Here is a 24,234-nt window from a genome sequence, read left to right on the forward strand (position 1 = left end):
TGTTATCAGCTATCCATAGTCACTTTAATAACTCTACCTACATGTACATATTACCTCAACTGACCGGTGCCCCAGCACATTGACCATGTACCGGTACCCCCCTGTATATGGTCTCGCTATTGTTATTTTACTGCTGCTCTTTAATTACTTGTTACTTTTATCTCTTATTCTTATCCATATTTTTTTGAAACTGCATTGTTGGTTAGGGGCTCGTAAGTAAGCATTTCACTGTAAGGTTGTATTCGGGGGATGTGACTAAAAACATTTGATTGGATTTGATGAGCTGTCGTTGACTGAAGCCACTCTGTATTCATGGAAGAGGGGGCATCAGACAGTACATTCGTAAAGTATTCAGACCCCTTCACTTTTTCCACATTTTGTTGCGTTACATGCTTATTCTAAAATGGATTAAATACATTTTCCCTCATCAATCTACACACAATAATATTCCTTAATTACAAAGTGAAAATTGTTTTTTAGACATTTTTGCAAATGTATTAAAAATAAAAACAGAAATACCTTATTCACATAAGTATTCAGACCCTTTGCTTTGACACTCCAAATTGAGCTCAGGTACATTCTGTTTCCATTGATCATCCTTGAGATGTTTCTACAACTTGACTGGAGTCCACCTGTGGTAAATTCAATTGATTGGACATGATTTGGAAAGGCACACACCTGTCTATATAAGGTCCCACAGTTGACAGTGCATGTCAGAGCAAAAACCAAGCCATGAGGTCGAAGGAATTGTCCGTAACGCTCCGAGACAGGATTGTGTCGAGGCACAGATCTGGGGAAGGCTACCAACAAATGTCTGCAGCATTGAAGGTCCCCAAGAACACAGTGGCCTCCATCATTCTTAAATGTAAGAAGTTTGGAATCACCAAGACTCTTCCTAGAGCTGGCCGCCCGCCCAAATTGAGAAATCGAGGGATAAGGGCCATTTGCTAAAAGGCCTAAAGGACTCTGACCATGAGAAACAAGATTCTCTGGTCTGATGAAACCAAGATAGATCTCTTTGGCCTGAATGGCAAGCATCACATCTGGAGGAAACCAGGCACCGCTCATCAGCTGGCCTATACTATCCCACTGTGAAGCATGGTGGTGGCAGCACACAGCTAAGACAATGCTGGAGTGGCTTTGGGACAAGTCTCTGAATGTCCTTGAGTGGCCCAGCCAGAGCCTGGACTTGAACCTGATCGACCATCTCTGGAGAGACCTGACAATAGCTGTGCAGCGACGCTCCCCATCCAACCTGACAGAGCTTGAGAGGATCTGCAGAGAAGAATGGGAGAAACTCCCCAAATACAGGTGTGTCAAGCTTGTAGCGTCATACCCAAGAAGACTTGAGGCTGTAATCGCTGCCAAAGGTGCTTCAACAAAGTACTGAGTAAAGGGTCTGAATACTTATGTAAATGTAATATTTAAGTTGGGTTTTTGCTTTGTCATTATGGGGTATTGTGTGTAGATTGATGAGGGAAAAAAACAATTGAATCCATTTTAGAATAAGCCTGTAATGTAACAAAATGTGGAGGGGGGGGGTTGTGTGTGTGATCTGATATAATCAGCGTCTCCGTTTCCCCTTTGTCATTCAAGCAGGTGAACACATGCGCACGCACACACACCCACACACACATGTGCACCCACACACACAATCACTTTGCCATTTAAAGTTCATGAATCTGTTAGTAGGCAACTAGACATGGCAGGTAGCCTAGTGGTTAGAGCGTTGGGCCAGTAACCGAAAGGTTGCTGGATCGAATCCCTGAGCTGACAAGGTAAAAATCTGTCGTTCTGCACCTGAACAAGGCACTGTTCCCTGGTAGGCCGTGTATTTGTAAATAAGAATTTGTTCTTAACTGACTTGCCTAGTTAAATAAAGGTTAAATACAACATTTTAAAAAACACATCAATCACTGATCCACTGGGGTTGTGTTTACAGACTGTGCTGCTCAAACACACACACACACACACACACACACACACACACCATGATCAATGAACTGTGATTATCTCTGTTTGGTTTGGCGGCAGATTGTGGAAGGGAGAGTGGAAAGACAAGAGAAAGACGGTGAAAGACTAAGTGCTTTAATGGGACTGAGAGGGAGATAGGGGATGAGAGGGAGATGTTGAGGAGATAGATAGGGGATGAGAGGGAGATATTGAGGGAGATAGATAGGGGATGAGAGGGAGATGTTGAGGAGATAGATAGGGGATGAGAGGGATATGTTGAGGAGATAGATAGGGGATGAGAGGGAGATAGATAGGGGATGAGAGGGAGATGTTGAGGAGATAGATAGGGGATGAGAGGGAGACTTTGAGGGAGATAGATAGGGGATGAGAGGGAGATGTTGAGGAGATAGATAGGGGATGAGAGGGAGATGTTGAGGAGATAGATAGGGGATGAGAGGGAGATGTTGAGGGAGATAGATAGGGGATGAGTGGGAGAGGTTGAGGGAGATAGATGGGAGATGTTGAGGGAGATAGATAGGGGATGAGAGGGAGATAGATAGGAGATGTTGAGGAGATAGATAGGGGATGAGAGGGAGATATTGAGGGAGATAGATAGGGGATGAGAGGGAGATGTTGAGGAGATAGATAGGGGATGAGAGGGAGATGTTGAGGAGATAGATAGGAGATGTTGAGGGAGATAGATAGGGGATGAGAGGGAGATGTTGAGGGAGATAGATGGGAGATGTTGAGGGAGATAGATAGGGGATGAGAGGGAGATAGATAGGGGATGAGAGGGAGATGTTGAGGGAGATAGATAGGGGATGAGAGGGAGATAGATGGGGGATGAGAGGGAGATGTTGAGGGAGATAGATAGGGGATGAGAGGGAGATGTTGAGGGAGATAGATGGGGGATGAAAGGGAGATATTGAGGGAGATAGATAGTGGATGAGCGGGAGATGTTGAGGGAGATAGATGGGGGATGAGAGGGAGATGTTGAGGGAGATAGATAGTGGATGAGAGGGAGATAGATAGTGGATGAGAGGGAGATAGATAGTGGATGAGAGGGAGATAGATAGGGGATGAGAGGGAGATAGATAGGGGATGAGAGGGAGATAGATAGGGGATGAGAGGGAGATAGATAGGGGATGAGAGGGAGATAGATAGGGGATGAGAGGGAGATAGATAGGGGATGAGAGGGAGATAGATAGGGGATGAGAGGGAGATAGATAGGGGATGAGAGGGAGATAGATAGGGGATGAGAGGGAGATAGATAGGGGATGAGAGGGAGATAGATAGGGGATGAGAGGGAGATGTTGAGGGAGATAGATAGTGGGTGAGAGGGAGATGGATAGTGGGTGAGAGGGAGATGGATAGTGGGTGAGAGGGAGATGGATAGTGGGTGAGAGGGAGATGGATAGTGGGTGAGAGGGAGATGGATAGTGGATGAGAGGGAGATGGATAGTGGATGAGAGGGAGATGGATAGTGGGTGAGAGGGAGATGGATAGTGGGTGAGAGGGAGATGGATAGTGGGTGAGAGGGAGAGAGGGCAATGGAGTTTCAGTGAGAGAGGGAATTAGAGGAAAAAATTATTAAGGAAAGAGAAGTTGCAAGGGAGGCAGCGTGACTGAGATAGATAGGGGATGAGAAATAGGGAGAGTAAGAGTGACAGGGAGAGCGAGAGTGACAGAGAGCGGCAGAGTGAGAGAGGATAGTGGAGTGACCTTCTGCCAGGTACTTACTAATGAGTCGACAGGGAACGTCACCTCCCTGCCATTACCCAGGTCACTTCACTCCTAGTACCGGCCAATCAGCAGACAGACCTGCCTATGCCCTTTGTCCCTTTGTCCCTATGCCCTTTGTCCCTCTAGCTAGAACTGACTGGTAATAGGCACCATTTTAGATTGTGTAACTCTGAGAAAGACTTCTGATTTTGCTAAGCTAGTTTTCATAATTGTGTGGGTGTGTGCGGGTGGGGAGTCTGACTGATTAAGGTTTTGATTTCACACCCATTAGGGTGTCAAAGGCCCTGGGGCGTTGAGACTGTACACCACTGCTGAAACAGATCCAGGCTAACTTTAACCAACTGTATGCTAACTCCAACACACACAGAGACTTGTCCAGGCGCTAACGGATGCTAACTCCAATGCTCAGACTGGTCCAGGCTAACTCGCTAACCAGCACTAACCCCACCACTCACAGACACTGGTCCAGGCTAAAGTGCTAACGAATGCTACCTTCACCACTCACCGACACTTGCCCAGGCTAATGCTAACCAACAATAAGTCCACCACACTCTCTCTCCTCCGCTGTTCAGGAATTCACTTTGCATATCCCCCTTCATATCTGATTGGTACAGACATGGCTCAATGACAGCTGACCTATCCTGTCAGAGTGCTGTGAGTTGTGAGTGAATCCCGATGCCCCTGATTAGGTGTGTCCTGCTGGGGCCCAGATAATAAATGCAATTTTGTGTGTGTGTGTGAGTTTATGCATGGCCTTGTGTGTGTGTCTTTTGTGCCTTCAGAAAGTATTAATACCCCTGGACTTTTTCTCCATTTTGTTGTCTTGATTAAATTGAGATTGTTTTGTCACTGGCCTACACACAATAGCCCATAATGTCAAAGTGGAGTTACATTACTGTTCAACAGTTTGGGGCCACTTAGAAATGTCCTTGTTTTTGAAAGAAAAACTAATCGTAGTTTATCATTTTGAAAGGCTAATTGATCATTAGAAAACCCTTTTGCAATTATGATAGCATAGCCAAAAACTGTTGTTCTGATTGAAGAAGCAATAAAACTGGCCTTATTTAGACTAGTTGAGTATCTGGAGCATCAGCATTTTGGGGTTCAATTACAGGCTCAAAATGGCCAGAAACAAAGAACTTTCTTCTGAAATTCGTCAGTCTATTCTTGTTCTGAGAAATGAAGGCTATTCCATGCAAGAAACTGAAGATCTCGTACAATGCTGTGTACTACTCCCGTTACAGAACAGCTCTGTGGCTCTAACCAGAATAGAAAGAGGAGTGGGAGGCCCCGGTGCACAACTGAGCTGGAGGACAAGTACATTAGAGTGTCTAGTTTGAGAAACAGATGCCTCACAAGTCCTCAACTGGCAGCATAATTAAATAGTAACCGCAAAACACCAGTCTCAACGTCAACAGTGAAGAGACGACTCCGGGATGCTGGCCTTTCCAGGCAGAGTTCCTCTGTCCAGTGTCTGTGTTCTTGTGCCCATCTTAATCTTTCCTTTTTTTGGCCAGTCTGAGATATGGCTTTTTCTTTGTAACTCTGCCTAGAAGGCCAGCATCCCGGAGTCGCCTCTTCACTGTTGACGTTGAGACTGGTGTTTTGCGGTTACTATTTAATTATGCTGCCAGTTGAGGACTTGTGAGGCATCTGTTTCTCAAACTAGACACTCTAATGTACTTGTCCTCTTGCTCAGTTGTGCACCGGGGCCTCCCACTCCTCTTTCTATTCTGGTTAGAGCCAGTTTGCACTGTTCTGTGAAGGGAGTAGTACACAGCGTTGTATGAGATCTTCAGTTTTTTGTACATTTCTCACATGGAGTAGCCTTCATTTCTCAGAACAAGAATAGACTGAAGAGTTTCAAAGAAAGTCCTTTGTTTCTGGTCATTTTGAGCCTGTAATCGAACCCACAAATGCTGATGCTCCAGATACTCAACTATTCTATAGAAGGACAGTTTTATTGCTTCTTTAATCAGAACAACAGTTTTCAGCTGTGCTAACATAATTGCAAAAGGGTTTTCTAAGGATCAATAAGCCTCTTTAAAACGATGAACTTGGATTAGCTAACACAGCGTGCCATTGGAACACAGGAATGATGGTTGCTGATAATGGGCCTCCGTACGCCAATGTAGATCTTCCATAAAAAATCTGCCGTTTCCAGCTACAATAGTCATTTACAACATTAACAATGTCTACACTGTATTTCTGATCAATTTGATGTCATTTTAATGGACAAAAAAATTGCTTTTCTTTCTAAAACAAGGACATTTCTTTCTTTTATTATTATTTCTTTTTTTTAGCCCTTTTTTCTCCCCAATTTCGTGGTATCCCGTAGGAACTCGGGAGAGGCAAAGGTCGAGAGCCATGCGTCCTCCAAAACACAACCCAACCGCGCTGCTTCTTGACACAGCGCACATCCAACCCGGAAACCAGCCGCACCAATGTGTTGGAGGAAACATCATACACCTGGCGACCATGTCAGCATGTACTGCGCCCGGCCCGCCACAGGAGTTGCTAGTGCGCGATGAGACGAGGATATCCCTGCCGGCCAAACCCTCCCCTAACCCGGACAACGCTGGGCCAATTATCTGGTGGCACAGCTAGCACTGCGATGCAGTGCTTTAGACCACTGCGCCACCCGGGAGGTCTAACAAGGACATTTCTAAGTGACCCCAAACTTTTGAACGGTAGTGTATGTTTTTCTAAATGTTTTATAAATTAATTTAAAATAAAAAGCTGAAATGTAACATGATTTTTGAATCTCTGCCTCAGCTCTGCCACACTCCATATTTTCAAGCATAGTTGCGGCTGTTCATGTTATGGGTATGCTTGTAATCGTTAAGGACGGGGGAGTTGTCCAGATAAAACAATTACAAAATGGACCTAATCACAGGCAAAATCCTAGAGGAAAACCTGTTTCAGTCTGCTTTCCACCAGACACTGAGCTATTAATTCACCTTTCAGCAGGACAATAACCTAAAATGCGAGGTCAACTTTCCACTGGAGTTGCTTACCAAGAAGACAGTGAATGTTCCTGAATGGCCGAGTTACAGATGTTGACTTAAATCTACTTTAAAATCTATGGCAAGACCTGAAAATGGTTGTCTAGCAATGATCAGCAACCACTTTGACAGAGCTTGAAGAATTCTGAAAAGAATAATGGGCAAATGTAGCACAATCCAGGTGTGGAAAGCTCTTAGAGACTTACCCAGAAAGACTCAAGGCTGTAATCGCTGCCAAAGGTGCTTCTACAAAGTATTGACTCGGGTGTGAATACTTATGTAAATAAGATATTTATGTATTTCATTTTCAATACATTTGCTAAAATCTCAAAAAACATGTTTTCACTTTGTCATTATGTGGTATTGTGTGTCGATGGATGAGAAAAATATATACAGTATGTAATCTATTTTGAATTCAGGCTGTAACACAACAAAATGTGGAATAAGTGAAGGGGTATGAATACTTTCCAAAAGCACCGTATATTGTAATGTTCTGGTTACTGCCTTTTGCTGTGTGGTGTCCTGCTTTGTGTGGCTGTGTTGCTAAGGCAACCCCTTTGGATTTGGAAACTAAATGATTTTAAGCACGCCGAGAGGAAAGATTATTTAGAAATAAACTTTATTAAAGAGAATCAACTCTTTAATAAAAAAACTACTTAATTATTGAAATATACTGACAGGACGTATAATCATTAGACTAATTTGATTAATGATGTTTCCTTCCCCTGATACAATGTTACAAAAGGAAGTGTGCGCAAATGGCAATAATGAACATGCCATCAAAATATTGTTTTATCTTTCATGTGCTGTTTTCCATTCATTAGTGTAGATTATATCTTTCCACAACCTCCCTTGTTCCCAGAGAGGCTTCGCGCGCACACACACACACACTTCCAGCTCCATCAATTTACCCTGGAATCTCCCAACCTGCACTAGGCCCAATTAGAATAATGACTATCCATACATTAACACACAATTCCTCACTCACACCTGGCGTCTGCTGGAAATAATGAGTTTCACCATTGGGCATGACATTAGAAGCATAACACACTGTACACACGTGCACACACTAACACACATTCTCTCACATGCACATATACACTCTCTCTCTCTCGCTCTCAATTCAATTCAAGGGGCTTTATTGGCATGGGAAACAATGTTTACATCAACAAAAGTGAAATAAACAATAAAAAGTGAACAGTAAATATTACACTCATACAAGTTCCAAAATAATAGACATTTCAAATGTCATGTCTATATACAGTGTTGTAACGATGTGCAAATAGTTAAAGTAGAAAAGAGAATATAAATAAACATAAATATGGGTTATACACTGCTCAAAAAAATAAAGGGAACACTTAAACAACACAATGTAACTCCAAGTCAATCACACTTCTGTGAAATCAAACTGTCCACTTAGGAAGCAACACTGATTGACAATACATTTCACATGCTGTTGTGCAAATGGAATAGACAACAGGTGGAAATTATAGGCAATTAGCAAGACACCCCCAATAAAGGAGTAGTTCTGCAGGTGGGGACCACAGACCACTTCTCAGTTCCTATGCTTCCTGGCTGATGTTTTGGTCACTTTTGAATGCTGGCGGTGCTTTCACTCTAGTGGTAGCATGAGACGGAGTCTACAACCCACACAAGTGGCTCAGGTAGTGCAGCTCATCCAGGATGGCACATCAATGCGAGCTGTGGCAAGAAGGTTTGCTGTGTCTGTCAGCGTAGTGTCCAGAGCATGGAGGCGCTACCAGGAGACAGGCCAGTACATCAGGAGACGTGGAGGAGGCCGTAGGAGGGCAACAACCCAGCAGCAGGACCGCTACCTCCGCCTTTGTGCAAGGAGGGGCAGGAGAAGCACTGCCAGAGCCCTGCAAAATGACCTCCAGCAGGCCACAAATGTGCATGTGTCTGCTCAAACGGTCAGAAACAGACTCCATGAGGGTGGTATGAGGGCCCGACGTCCACAGGTGGGGGTTGTGCTTACAGCCCAACACCGTGCAGGACGTTTGGCATTTGCCAGAGAACACAAAGATTGGCAAATTCGCCACTGGCGCCCTGTGCTCTTCACAGATGAAAGCAGGTTCACACTGAGCACGTGACAGACATGGCAGAGTATGGAGACGCCGTGGAGAACGTTCTGCTGCCTGCAACATCCTCCAGCATGACCGGTTTGGCGGTGGGTCAGTCATGGTGTGGGGTGGCATTTCTTTGGGGGGCCGCACAGCCCTCCATGTGCTCGCCAGAGGTAGCCTGACTGCCATTAGGTACCGAGATGAGATCCTCAGACCCCTTGTGACACCATATGCTGGTGCAGTTGGCCCTGGGTTCCTCCTAATGCAAGACAATGCTAGACCTCATGTGGCTGGAGTGTGTCAGCAGTTCCTGCAAGAGGAAGGCATTGATGCTATGGACTGGCCCGCCCGTTCCCCAGACCTGAATCCAATTGAGCACATCTGTGACATCATGTCTCGCTCCATCCACCAACGCCACGTTGCACCACAGACTGTCCAGGAGTTGGCGGATGCTTTAGTCCAGGTCTGGGAGGAGATCCCTCAGGAGACCATCCGCCACCTCATCAGGAGCATGCCCAGGCGTTGTAGGGAGGTCATACAGGCACGTGGAGGCCACACACACTACTGAGCCTCATTTTGACTTGTTTTAAGGACATTACATCAAAGTTGGATCAGCCTGTAGAGTGGTTTTCCACTTTAATTTTGAGTGTGACTCCAAATCCAGACCTCCATGGGTTGATACATTGGATTTCCATTGATTATTTTTGTGTGATTTTGTTGTCAGCACATTCAACTATGTAAATAAAAAAGTATTTAATAAGATTATGTCTTTCATTCAGATCTTGGATGTGTTGTTTAAGTATTCCCTTTATTTTTTTGAGCAGTATATTTACAATGGTGTTTGTTCTTCACTGGTTGCCCTTTTCTTGTGGCAACAGGTCACAAATTTTGCTGCTGTGATTGCACACTGTGGTGTTTCCCCCAATAGATATGGAAGTTTATCAAAATTGGATTTGTTTTCGAATTCTTTGTGGGTCTGTGTAATCTGAGGGAAATATGTGTCTCTAATATGGTCATACATTTGGCAGGAGGTTAGGAAGTGCAGTTCTGTTTCCACCTCATTTTGTGGGTAGTGTGCACATAGCCTGTCTTCTCTTGAGAGCCAGGTCTGCCTACGGCGGCCTTTCTCAATAGCAAGGCTATGCTCACTGAGTCTGTACATAGTCAAAGTTTTCCTTAATTTTGGGTCAGTCACAGTGGTCAGGTATTCAGTGGTCAGGGCTTTGCCTAATGAGCATGACATTAACACATGCAAACACACACACACACACACACACACACACACACACAAATACACAACTAACTGAGTCGTTTATGCCAGGCGGGAGGAGATAAGTAATAGAAGAGGGAGTGTTGCTCCTACTCCCCCTCTTTCTCATGTTCCCTGATCTGAAACGTCACCTGGTATTCCATGTGGAACAGTAACTTTACAATCGAACTGACGTAGCGTGTGTGTGTTTCTCCGTGATTGTGTGTGAGCTCTGAACAGGCGTAGCATGTTTATTAACCGTCCAATTGTCAGCCATGACATGTTCATTAGCTGGCCTTGCATTGTGAACACTGAGACTCTTGAGAGGTGTGTCTGAGGTCTTAATGAACCAGGAGGGAGGGAGGGGAGGAAGGGCGGGTAGAAAGGGAGGGGGAGAGGGATGGTGAGAGGAAGGGGGAAGGGGGAAAGAAAGAGGGAGAGGAGTGTAGCATCACAGAGGGAGAGGAGAGAAGTGTAGCATCACAGGGGGAAAGGAGAGGAGTGTAGCATCAGAGGAAGAGGAGAAAAGTGTAGCATCACAGGGGGAGAGGAGAGGAGTGTAGCATCACCGAGGGAGAGGAGAGGAGTGTAGCATCACAGGGGGAGAGGAAAGGAGTGTAGCATCACAGAGGGAGAGGAGATAAGTGTACCATCACAGGGGGAGAGGAGTGTAGCATCACAGGGGGAGAGGAGAGAAGTGTAGCATCATCGAGGGAGAGGAGAGAAGTGTAGCATCACAGAGGGAGAGGAGTGTAGCATCACAGAGGGAGAGGAGTGTAGCATCACAGACGGAGAGGAGTGTAGCGTAGCATCACAAGGGGAGAGGAGAGAAGTGTAGCATCACAAGGGGAGAGGAGAGGAGTGTAGCATCACAAGGAGAGAGGAGAGAAGTGTAGCATCACAAGGAGAGAGGAGAGAAGTGTAGCATCACAGAGGGAGAGGAGAGGAGTGTAGCATCACAGAGGGAGAGGAGAGAAGTGTTGCATCACAGAGGGAGAGGAGAAAAGTGTTGCATCACAGAGGGAGAGGAGAGAAGTGTAGCATCATGTAGGGAGAGGAGAGAAGTGTAGCATCACAAGGAGAGAGGAGAGAAGTGTAGCATCACAAGGAGAGAGGAGAGAAGTGTAGCATCACAAGGAGAGAGGAGAGAAGTGTAGCATCACAAGGGGAGAGGAGTGTAGCATCAGAGGGAGAGGAGAGAAGTGTAGCATCACAGGGGGAGAGGAGAGAAGTGTAGCATCACAAAGGGAGAGGAGAGAAGTGTAGCATCACAGGGGGAGAGGAGAGAAGTGTTGAAACACAAAGGGAGAGGAGAGAAGTGTGGCATCACAGGGGGAGAGGAGAGAAGTGTTGAAACACAGAGGGAGAGGAGAGAAGTGTTGCATCACAGAGGGAGAGGAGAGAAGTGTTGCATCACAAGGGGAGAGAAGTGTAGCATCACAGAGGGAGAGGAGAGGAGTGTAGCATCACAAGGAGAGAGGAGAGGAGTGTAGCATCACAAGGAGAGAGGAGAGAAGTGTAGCATCACAGAGGGAGAGGAGTGTTGCATCACAGAGGGAGAGGAGAGGAGTGTAGCATCACAGAGGGAGAGGAGAGAAGTGTAGCATCACAAGGAGAGAGAGAAGTGTAGCATCACAAGGGGAGAGGAGTGTAGCATCATCGAGGGAGACGAGAGAAGTGTAGCATCACAGAGGGAGAGGAGTGTAGCATCACAGACGGAGAGGAGTGTAGCATCACAGACGGAGAGGAGTGTAGCATCACAAGGGGAGAGGAGAGAAGTGTAGCATCACAAGGGGAGAGGAGAGGAGTGTAGCATCACAAGGGGAGAGGAGAGAAGTGTAGCATCACAAGGGGAGAGGAGAGGAGTGTAGCATCACAAGGGGAGAGGAGAGAAGTGTAGCATCACAAGGGGAGAGGAGAGGAGTGTAGCATCACAAGGAGAGAGGAGAGAAGTGTAGCATCACAAGGAGAGAGGAGAGAAGTGTAGCATCACAGAGGGAGAGGAGAGGAGTGTAGCATCACAGAGGGAGAGGAGAGAAGTGTTGCATCACAGAGGGAGAGGAGAAAAGTGTTGCATCACAGAGGGAGAGAAGTGTAGCATCACAAGGGGAGAGAAGTGTTGCATCACGGAGGGAGAGGAGAAAAGTGTTGCATCACAGAGGGAGAGTAGAGAAGTGTTGCATCACAGAGGGAGAGGAGAGAAGTGTAGCATCATGTAGGGAGAGGAGAGAAGTGTAGCATCACAAGGAGAGAGGAGAGAAGTGTAGCATCACAAGGAGAGAGGAGAGAAGTGTAGCATCACAAGGAGAGAGGAGAGAAGTGTAGCATCACAAGGAGAGAGGAGAGAAGTGTAGCATCACAAGGGGAGAGGAGTGTAGCATCACAGAGGGAGAGGAGAGAAGTGTAGCATCACAGGGGGAGAGGAGAGAAGTGTTGAAACACAAAGGGAGAGGAGAGAAGTGTAGCATCACAGGGGGAGAGGAGAGAAGTGTTGAAACACAAAGGGAGAGGAGAGAAGTGTTGAAACACAAAGGGAGAGGAGAGAAGTGTAGCATCACAGGGGAGAGGAGAGAAGTGTTGAAACACAGAGGGAGAGGATAGAAGTGTTGCATCACAGAGGGAGAGGAGAGAAGTGTTGCATCACAGAGGGAGAGGAGAGAAGTGTTGCATCACAAGGGGAGAGGAGTGTAGCATCACAGAGGGAGAGGAGAGGAGTGTAGCATCACAGAGGGAGAGGAGAGAAGTGTAGCATCATGTAGGGAGAGGAGAGAAGTGTAGCATCACAAGGAGAGAGGAGAGAAGTGTAGCATCACAAGGAGAGAGGAGAGAAGTGTAGCATCACAAGGGGAGAGGAGTGTAGCATCACAGAGGGAGAGGAGAGAAGTGTAGCATCACAGGGGGAGAGGAGAGAAGTGTTGAAACACAAAGGGAGAGGAGAGAAGTGTAGCATCACAGGGGGAGAGGAGAGAAGTGTTGAAACACAAAGGGAGAGGAGAGAAGTGTAGCATCACAGGGGGAGAGGAGAGAAGTGTTGCATCACAAGGGGAGAGGAGTGAAGCATCACAGAGGGAGAGGAGAGGAGTGTAGCATCACAAGGAGAGAGGAGAGAAGTGTAGCATCACAGAGGGAGAGGAGAGAAGTGTTGCATCACAGAGGGAGAGGAGAGAAGTGTTGCATCACAGAGGGAGAGGAGAGAAGTGTTGCATCACAGAGGGAGAGGAGAGAAGTGTTGCATCACAGAGGGAGAGGAGAGAAGTGTAGCATCACAGAGGGAGAGGAGTGTAGCATCACAGAGGGAGAGGAGAGAAGTGTAGCATCACAAGGAGAGAGAGAAGTGTAGCATCACAAGGGGAGAGGAGTGTAGCATCACAGAGGGAGACGAGAGAAGTGTAGCATCATCGAGGGAGAGGAGAGAAGTGTAGCATCACAGAGGGAGAGGAGTGTAGCATCACAGACGGAGAGGAGAGGAGTGTAGCATCACAAAGGGAGAGGAGAGGAGTGTAGCATCACAGAGGGAGACGAGAGAAGTGTAGCATCATCGAGGGAGAGGAGAGAAGTGTAGCATCACAGAGGGAGAGGAGTGTAGCATCACAGACGGAGAGGAGAGGAGTGTAGCATCACAGAGGGAGAGGAGAGGAGTGTAGCATCACAAGGGGAGAGGAGAGAAGTGTAGCATCACAAGGGGAGAGAAGTGTTGCATCACAGAGCGAGAGGAGAGAAGTGTTGCATCACAGAGGGAGAGTAGAGAAGTGTTGCATCACAGAGGGAGAGGAGAGAAGTGTAGCATCATGTAGGGAGAGGAGAGAAGTGTAGCATCACAAGGAGAGAGGAGAGAAGTGTAGCATCACAAGGAGAGAGGAGAGAAGTGTAGCATCACAAGGAGAGAGGAGAGAAGTGTAGCATCACAAGGAGAGAGGAGAGAAGTGTAGCATCACAAGGGGAGAGGAGTGTAGCATCACAGAGGGAGAGGGGAGATGTGTAGCATCACAGGGGGAGAGGAGAGAAGTGTTGAAACACAAAGGGAGAGGAGAGAAGTGTAGCATCACAGGGGAGAGGAGAGAAGTGTTGAAACTCAAAGGGAGAGGAGAGAAGTGTAGCATCACAGGGGGAGAGGAGAGAAGTGTTGAAACACAGAGGGAGAGGAGAGAAGTGTTGCATCACAGAGGGAGAGGAGAGAAGTGTTGCATCACAGAGGGAGAGGAGAGAAGTGTTGCATCACAAGGGGAGAGGAGTGTAGCATCACAGAGGGAGAGGAGAGAAGTGTTGCATCACAGAGGGAGAGGAGAGAAGTGTTGCATCACAGGGGGAGAGGAGAGAAGTGTTGCATCACAGGGGGAAAGGAGAGAAGTGTTGCATCACAGAGGGAGAGGAGAGAAGTGTTGCATCACAGAGGGAGAGGAGAGAAGTGTTGCATCACAGAGGGAGAGGAGAGAAGTGTAGCATCACAGAGGGAGAGGAGTGTAGCATCACAGAGGGAGAGGAGAGGAGTGTAGCATCACAAGGAGAGAGGAGAGAAGTGTAGCATCACAAGGGGAGAGGAGTGTAGCATCACAGAGGGAGAGAAGAGAAGTGTAGCATCACAGGGGGAGAGGAGAGAAGTGTTGAAACACAAAGGGAGAGGAGAGAAGTGTAGCATCACAGGGGGAGAGGAGAGAAGTGTTGAAACACAAAGGGAGAGGAGAGAAGTGTAGCATCACAGGGGGAGAGGAGAGGAGTGTAGCATCACAGAGGGAGAGGAGAGAAGTGTAGCATCATGTAGGGAGAGGAGAGAAGTGTAGCATCACAAGGAGAGAGGAGAGAAGTGTAGCATCACAAGGAGAGAGGAGAGAAGTGTAGCATCAGAAGGGGAGAGGAGTGTAGCATCACAGAGGGAGAGGAGAGAAGTGTTGAAACACAAAGGGAGAGGAGAGAAGTGTAGCATCACAGGGGGAGAGGAGAGAAGTGTTGCATCACAAGGGGAGAGGAGTGAAGCATCACAGAGGGAGAGGAGAGGAGTGTAGCATCACAAGGAGAGAGGAGAGAAGTGTAGCATCACAGAGGGAGAGGAGAGAAGTGTTGCATCACAGAGGGAGAGGAGAGAAGTGTTGCATCACAGAGGGAGAGGAGAGAAGTGTTGCATCACAGAGGGAGAGGAGAGAAGTGTTGCATCACAGAGGTAGAGGAGAGAAGTGTTGCATCACAGAGGTAGAGGAGAGAAGTGTAGCATCACAGAGGGAGAGGAGTGTAGCATCACAGAGGGAGAGGAGAGGAGTGTAGCATCACAAGGAGAGAGGAGAGAAGTGTAGCATCACAAGGGGAGAGGAGTGTAGCATCACAGAGGGAGATGAGAGGAGTGTAGCATCACAGAGGGAGAGGAGAGAAGTGTAGCATCACAAGGAGAGAGAGAAGTGTAGCATCACAAGGGGAGAGGAGTGTAGCATCACAGAGGGAGACGAGAGAAGTGTAGCATCATCGAGGGAGAGGAGAGAAGTGTAGCATCACAGAGGGAGAGGAGTGTAGCATCACAGACGGAGAGGAGAGGAGTGTAGCATCACAGAGGGAGAGGAGAGGAGTGTAGCATCACAGAGGGAGACGAGAGAAGTGTAGCATCATCGAGGGAGAGGAGAGAAGTGTAGCATCACAGAGGGAGAGGAGTGTAGCATCACAGACGGAGAGGAGAGGAGTGTAGCATCACAGAGGGAGAGGAGAGGAGTGTAGCATCACAAGGGGAGAGGAGAGAAGTGTAGCATCACAAGGGGAGAGAAGTGTTGCATCACAGAGCGAGAGGAGAGAAGTGTTGCATCACAGAGGGAGAGTAGAGAAGTGTTGCATCACAGAGGGAGAGGAGAGAAGTGTAGCATCATGTAGGGAGAGGAGAGAAGTGTAGCATCACAAGGAGAGAGGAGAGAAGTGTAGCATCACAAGGAGAGAGGAGAGAAGTGTAGCATCACAAGGAGAGAGGAGAGAAGTGTAGCATCACAAGGAGAGAGGAGAGAAGTGTAGCATCACAAGGGGAGAGGAGTGTAGCATCACAGAGGGAGAGGAGAGATGTGTAGCATCACAGGGGAGAGGAGAGAAGTGTTGAAACACAAAGGGAGAGGAGAGAAGTGTAGCATCACAGGGGGAGAGGAGAGAAGTGTTGAAACTCAAAGGGAGAGGAGAGAAGTGTAGCATCACAGGGGGAGAGGAGAGAAGTGTTGAAACACAGAGGGAGAGGAGAGAAGTGTTGCATCACAGAGGGAGAGGAGAGAAGTGTTGCATCACAGAGGGAGAGGAGAGAAGTGTTGCATCACAAGGGGAGAGGAGTGTAGCATCACAGAGGGAGAGGAGAGAAGTGTTGCATCACAGAGGGAGAGGAGAGAAGTGTTGCATCACAGGGGGAGAGGAGAGAAGTGTTGCATCACAGGGGGAAAGGAGAGAAGTGTTGCATCACAGAGGGAGAGGAGAGAAGTGTTGCATCACAGAGGGAGAGGAGAGAAGTGTTGCATCACAGAGGGAGAGGAGAGAAGTGTAGCATCACAGAGGGAGAGGAGTGTAGCATCACAGAGGGAGAGGAGAGGAGTGTAGCATCACAAGGAGAGAGGAGAGAAGTGTAGCATCACAAGGGGAGAGGAGTGTAGCATCACAGAGGGAGAGGAGAGGAGTGTAGCATCACAGAGGGAGAGGAGAGAAGTGTAGCATCACAAGGAGAGAGAGAAGTGTAGCATCACAAGGGGAGAGGAGTGTAGCATCACAGAGGGAGACGAGAGAAGTGTAGCATCACAGGGGGAGAGGAGTGTAGCATGACAGAGGGAGAGGAGAGGAGTGTAGCATCAGAAGGGGAGATGAGAGGAAAAATATATGATGTGAGGATGAATACAGTCATTATGATGAGGATTACATACAGGAGAGAGAGACACGTTCACCCACTTTGTACTCCTATGTTGTGTTCACTTATTCAAAACATGGGGCAGACCTGGCTCCTGCTCAACAGCTGGTGAATCTCCAGACCTTCAATCTTCATTGGCCGTGTCTTGAGGGACATACAGTAGCTCATACACTGATACAAATACCAGAAATGTGTCAAATTTACAGTGCAGTGAAAAACGATTTGCCCCCTTTCTAATTTTCTCTACTTTTGCACATTTTTTATCTGATCTTCAACCAAAACCTAATATTAGATCAAGACAACCTGAGTGAACAAATAACACAACTACCTATTTATTTAATAAACAAAGTTATGCAACACCCAATTCTCCTGTGTGAAAAAGTAATTGCCCCATTACACTCAGTAATGGGTTGTGCCATCTTTCACTGCAATGACTCCAACCTAACGCTTCCTGTAGTTGTTGATCAGTCTCTCACGTCACTGTGGAGGAATTTTGGCCTACTCTTCCATGCAGAACTGCTGTAACTCAGCAACATTTGTGGGTTTTCAAGCATGAACTGCTCAAATAAAATAAAATAAAACTTTATTTGTCACATGTACACCTTACTGTGAAATGCTTACTTACAAGCCCTTAACCAACAGTGCAGTTCAAAAAGAGTTAAGAAAATATTGACCAAATAAACAAAAGTAAAAAATTATATACAGAGGGTACTGGTACCGAGGTTAGAGGTAATTTGTACATGAAGGTAGGGGTGAAGTGACTGTGCATTGATAATAAACAGCGAGTAGCAGCAGTGTACAAAACAAATGGGAGGGGGGGGGGGGGGGCTCAATGTAATAGTCCGGTGGCCATTTGATTAGTTGTTCAGCAGTCTTATGGCTTGGGGGTAGAAGCTGTTAAGGAGCCTTTTGGTCCTAGACTTGGCGCTCCGGTACCGCTTGCTGTGCTGTAGCAGGGAAAACTGTCTATGACTTGGGTTACTGGAGTCTCTGACAATTTTATGGGCTTTCCTCTGACACCGCCTGGTATAGGTCCTGCATTGCAGGAAGCTTGGCTCCAGTGATGTACTGGGCCGTACGCACTACCCTCTGTAGCGTCTTACGGTCAGATGCCGAGCAGTTGCCATACCAGTTGCCATGCTCTCTGGTGCAGCTGTAGAACTTTTTGAGGATCTGGGGACCCATGCCAAATCTTTTCAGTCTCCTGTGAGGGAAAAGGTTTTGTTGTGCCCTCTTCACGACTGTCTTGGTATGTTTGGACCATGATAGATCGTTGGTGATGTGGACACCAAGGAACTTGAAACTCTCGACCTGCTCCACTACAGCCCCATTGATGTTAATGGGGGCCTGTTAGGTCCACCTTTTCCTGTAGTCCACGATCAAGAAGTCCAGGATCCAGTTGCAGAGGGAGTGTGTTTCGTCCCAGGGTCGTTAGCTTAGTGATGAGCTTCGTGGGCACTATGGTGTTGAATGCAGAGCTGTAGTCAATGAACAGCATTCTCACATAGGTGTTCCTTTTGTCCAGGTGGGAAAGGGCAGTGTGGAGTGAGATTGAGATTGTGTCATCTGTGAATCTGTTGGGGCGGTATGGCTTCCGACATGAGTGCTACGGGGCGGTAATCATTTGGGCAGGTTACCTGCTCCCGTGCATGCTTCAGTGTTGCTTGCCTCGAAGCGAGCACAAAAGGCATTTAGCTATTCTGGTAGGCTGACGGCACTGGGCAGCTCGCGTCTGGGGTTCCCTTTGTAGTCCGTAATAATAGTTTTTAAGCCCTGCCACATCCGGCGAGCGTCAGAGCCGGTGTAGTAGGATTCAATCTTAATCCTGTATTGATGCTTTGCATGTTTGATAGTTCGTCTGAGGGCATAGCAGGATTTCTTATTGGCATCCAGATTAGTGTCCCGCTCCTTGAAAGCGGCAGCTCTAGCATTTCGCTCGATGCGGATGTTGCCTGTAATCCATGGCTTCTGGTTGGGATATGTATGTACAGTCACTGTGGAGACGACATTGTTGATGCACTTATTGATGAAGCCAATGACTGAGGTGGTATACTCCTCAATGCCATTGGATGAATCCCGGAACATATTCCAGTCTGTGCTAGCAAAACAGTCCTGTAGGGTAGCATCCGCGTCATCTGACCACTTCCGTAGTGAGCGAGTTATTGGTACTTCCTGCTTTAGTTTTTGCTTGTCAGCAGGAATCAGGAGGATAGAATTATGATCAGATTTGCCAAATGGAGAGCGTGGGAGAGCTTTGTTTGCATCTCTGTGTGTGGAGTAAAGGTGGTCTAGAGTCTTTTTTTCTCTCTCTCTGGTTGCACATGTGACATGCTGGTAAAAAATTTGGTAAAACTGATTTAAATTTGTTTGCATTAAAGTCCCCGGCCACTAGTACCGCCGCTTCTGGGTGAGCATTTTCTTGTTTGCTTATGACCTTATAGAGTTGGTTGAGTGCGGTCTTAGTACCAGCATCGGTCTGTGGTGGTAAATAGACGGCTACGAATAATATAGATGAGAACTCTCTTAGTAGATAGTGTGGTCTACAGCTTATCATAAGATACTCTTCCTCAGGCGAGCAATACCTCGAGACTTCTTTAATATTAGACATCGCGCACCAGCTGTTATTTACAAAAAGACACACCCCTCGTCTTCCCAGACGTAGCTTTTCTGTTATGTCGGCGCATTGAAAATCCCTCCAGCTCTATATTATCTGTGTCGTCATTCAGCCACGACTCGGTGTAACATAAGATATTACAGTTTTTTACAGGATAATCGCAATTTTCCATGTTAGCAAGTAGAATTGATGGCAGTGGGAGTTTACTCGCTCGCCTACGGATTCTCAAAGGCAGCCTGATCTGCGTCCTCTTTTCCTCCGTCTTTTCTTCACACAAATGACAGAGATTTGGTCCTGTTCCCGGGAGAGCAGTATATCTTTCTCGTCGGACTCATTAAAGGAAAAAGCTTCTTCCAGTTCATGGTGAGTCATCCCAGTTCTGATCATAAGAGACGGTAGCAGCAACATTATGTACAAAATAAGTTAAAAAATAAGTCACAAACAACGCGAAAAAACGAACAAAATTGCTCAATTGGTTACCGACATGTAAAACTTCAGCCATCCTCTTCGGCACCATTACATTATGCTCGTTTCAAGTCCTGTCACAACCTCTGAATTGGGAAGGTCTGGACTTTGACTAGGCCATTCCAAAACTTCAAATGTGTTTATTTTTAGCCATTTTCATGTAGACTTGATTGTTTGTTTTGTATCATTGTCTTGCTGCATGACCCAGCTGTGCTTCAGCTTCAACTCACAGACGGATGGCCTGACATCCTCCTGTATAATTCTCTGATACACAGCAGAATTCGTGGTTCTTTCTATTAACCTCTCTGGTATCATTGGGACGCTAGCGTCCCACCTCGACAACAGCCAGTGAAATTGCAGGGCGCCAAAATCAAACAACAGAAATCCCACAATTAAAATTCCTCAAACATACAAGTATTATACACCATTTTATAGATACACTTCTTGTTAATCCAGCCGCTGTGTCCGATTTCAAAAAGGCTTTACGGCAAAAGCACACCATGCGATTATGTTAGGACAGCGCCTAGCCACAAAACACCATACAGACATTTTCCAGCCAAGGAGAGGAATCACAAAAGTCAGAAATAGCGATTAAATGAATCACTTACCTTTGATGATCTTCATCTGGTGGCACTCCCAGGACTCCACGTTACACAATAAATGTTCATTCTGTTTGATAATGTCCCTCTTTATGTCCAAAAACCTCTGTTTTGTTGGTGCGTTTAGTTCAGTAATCCAAAGGCACAAAGTGTGCTCTCAACACCCAGACGAAAAGTCAAAAAAGTACAATAAAAGTTCATAGAAACATGTCAAACGATGTTTAAAATCAATCCTCAGGTTGTTTTTGTCATAAAATAATCAATAATATTTCAACCGGACAAAAGCTTCGTCAATAGAAAAGGAGAAACAAGAAAGGCGCGCTCCCGATCACGCGCTGGCTTCATGTCTGGAAATTTCCACTGTCCACTCATTGAAAGTGCTGTATCTCCCTTATTTTTCAGAGTAAAAGCCTGAAACAATGCCTAAAGACTGGCCACATGTAGAAGACGCCATAGAGACCGTGAACTGGGTCCTAAGTCTTTGTATGGTGGATAGGCTTTCAATGGAAAAACATCCTTTCAAAATTATAGTACTTCCTGGATGGATTTTTCTCAGGTTTTCGCCTGCCATATCAGTTCTGTTATAATCTCAGACATTATTTTAACAGTTTTGGAAACTTTAGAGTGTTTTCTATCCAAATCTACCAATTATATGCATATCCTAGCTTCTGGGCCTGAGTAGCAGGCAGTTTAATTTGGCACGCTTTTCATCCACAATTCCGAATGCTGCCCCCTACCCTAGTGAAGTTAAAGCAAGTCATCTAGGTCCTGAGGCAGCAAAGCATCCCCAAACCATCACACTACCACCACCATGCTTGACCGTTGGTATGAGGTTCTTACTGTGGAATGCAGTGTTTGGTTTTCACCAGGCATAATGGGACCCATGTTGCCCAAAAAGTTATGCTTTTGAATCATCTGTCCATAGAACATTCTTCCAAGAGTATTGATGATCATCCAAGTGCTTCCGGGTACTTTTTGGCAAACTTGAGTCAACTTTTTGGATGACGTAGGTTTTTTGTAAAGTCGGGTTCCCTTTATCTAATAATATGTTTTAGTTGAAGATCAGATAACATTCAGTATCAAAAATATGCAAAAATAGAGAAAATCAGAAAGGTGCCAAATACTTTTTCACAGCACTGTACATTCTGTCAGCATCTCCCTATGTATTACCATGCTACCTGACACTGCCCGTCTCACCGTACTCTGACTATTCCCTATTGGCCTCAAGTGAAACTATCTCATTCCCCATTGGCCCTGTACGCCGCCTGTCACTCTGATCACTTCTAGTTGATGTATTGCACTCTAACTCTCTATAGAATAGTGATGCTTCTGTTGTATTCCCCTTTGGCCCACTGTCCACTGGTAGAAAGGGATGTCTTTGGACGAGTGGAAGATTACTTGTTTTCTTTTTACTTCACCTTTACTGTTCTCTCCTATCGTTCTCTCTCTCTCTCTCCATCAATATCCACCTTTTCATCCATCCCTGCACAGCTCTTCCACATGGACGGATGAAAAGGTGCATATAGATGGAGAGAGGAGAGAGAGAGAACGACAGGAGAGTAAAAAGAAAACAAGTCATCTTCCACTCTTCCAAAGACATCCCTGCACAGCTCTTTCTCTCTCCCCCCTCTCACTCCGTCAACCTCTCTACCTGTCTATGTGTCACTGTCGCAGAACTTTTAGTCCCCTGATGTGGCGTTGTCTTAACAACCTGCCACATCGACCCCTTCCTCTTACTCTCAATACGAAAACCTTGAGTTCTTGCAGACACACTGGCCTGCGTTTTGTGTATAAGATGTGTGTGTAAACAGTAATCTACAGCAGCAGTAGTTATTCTACTGGCTGTAAATGGTCTGTTATGTAAAGTGTCTGTATCTATGTCTGCATTACAGCTTTCACTCTCTCACTACATTTGTTTTCCGTCTCTGGAATTCCAAATGTGTTTAATGTGTGTGTGTGTGTGTGTGTGTGTGCGCACACGCATGTAGGTGTTGTACAGTTATTGTGAAGTCATGCAAATACTCCTTGAAATATAACTAGAATGCGCGCGCGCGTACACACACACACACACACACACACACACACACACACACACACACACACACACACACAGGCTAATGAGTGTGTCATGAGACCTGGACTTGTGTGATGATGTGAGAGGAAGTGGAGATAATCCTCACTTAATAATTCCTGTGTTCTTTTCCAAGAGTCCTGCTCCTCCAGTGCACAGCTCATGGGGTACTTTCACATATCCCTCTATATTGAACAAAAAACATATTGGAATTCTCAGCGTCACTCCAGTGAATCGCAGCACGGTACTGAATTCTTATGTGGCAAAGGTTACACACGCAGTCACAATGCTTAGCCACATCTGCTAACATTGCCTTTGTTCTCCTCTCTCGCCCTCTCCATCTCCCCCTTCAGCCCAAACAGCGGACCTCCCTCTCCTCCTCCCTGGATGTCCAGAACCAGAGGCCAGTCAACCACAGCTGTGATCCCTCCGAGGTGAGCTCGTCCCTGGGCTACGCCAGCTTCAGCACCAGCCCCCCTGCCAGCCCGCCAGTCAGCCCCAACCAGGACTCACCCGGCTCCAACGACGACTGCCCCCTCACAGGTACCCAGGGACAGATTCTGGACAGCACGACTTGTAGAGAATGAGGGATCATGTCAGCTCCATTTATATAGCTTTTGAAGCTTTTAATTGGACAAATACTGGAAACAGCCAATTAGCCCCTATGAAATTGTCTTTTCCCTGGAGATTTTTAATCTATCTTCTTCCTTCCTCTTCCTTTTGCGTGTAGTGGATCTGGAAGTTTCCATCTGGAAACAATTTTCTAGTCTTTATTTCACCTTCCTCCGCATTTTACCTCTAGGCTTTTTTTTATTTTTCTCTCTGGCGTCCTCATTCACGGAGACCATGAAGGGCGAGGGAGGGATGACACCTCGGCGATAGATTGAGTCTGTCTGGCTTTTGTGACACCTGAAATCAGCCAGAGGTAACTCTGTAGATAAGGTCTGGATCAGTGTCGTTCTTCATCCAATATCATTCTCTGGTCCCACCACCTTACGTGGGTGTCATCCAAAGTCAAGCTGACCTCTACCCTCTATCCACCTCTTGTAGATGTTCTTGTAGATCTGAGAGGAATGGAAAGATGTAACGGAAGAAATATTGAACCAACCTCACCTTGCCCTCCAACGGGTGGGAATGTAATGTTATTGTTTAGACCTGTCCAGTCATTTCAGATCTACTGTACACAAACAGTGCTGTGCTGCGTGCGTGCATCGGTGAGTGTGTGTGTGTTTGCGTGTCTGTAAGTATGTGCGTGTGTGTATGTATGTGTGATGTTTCTTTCAATAGCAGCTCAAACATAGAACATGTAAGAATGATCTATAGCCATTGAATTCTACCGTGCAAATACTGTATACTGTGCGTTATAGGGAAATAATGCACGCTCTAGAATGCGCTTCAAGCCAATCAGAAACAAGTATTCAAAATTGCCATGGAGTTTAATAGACCATCCTCAGGTGTAGTAATTAGTTATCAATAGAATCAAGACACCCCCACTTCTAAGGACCTACTGTAAGTCTTGCAACACACACACACACACACACACACACACACACACACACACCTAACACCCCCACCCCCCCACCCCCCGGCCGTGGGCAAAGGCG

The 24,234-nt window shown here is 46.4% G+C and overlaps 1 protein-coding gene across 4 annotated transcripts in view; it reads left to right on the forward strand.

Annotated features, from left to right (window-relative positions):
• Positions 1–24,234, forward strand: part of LOC115199072 (ankyrin repeat and sterile alpha motif domain-containing protein 1B) — a 310,469-nt gene that overhangs the window by 155,279 nt on the left and 130,956 nt on the right. For all 4 annotated transcript variants that reach the window (XM_029761613.1, XM_029761611.1, XM_029761614.1 and 1 more), the window contains exon 14: positions 22,984–23,173. In XM_029761613.1, coding sequence (XP_029617473.1) covers positions 22,984–23,173 — 190 coding nt within the window. The remainder of the gene's footprint in view (positions 1–22,983; positions 23,174–24,234) is intronic.

Source organism: Salmo trutta, chromosome 8 (assembly GCF_901001165.1).
Source record: "Salmo trutta chromosome 8, fSalTru1.1, whole genome shotgun sequence".
Lineage (NCBI taxonomy): Eukaryota > Metazoa > Chordata > Actinopteri > Salmoniformes > Salmonidae > Salmo > Salmo trutta.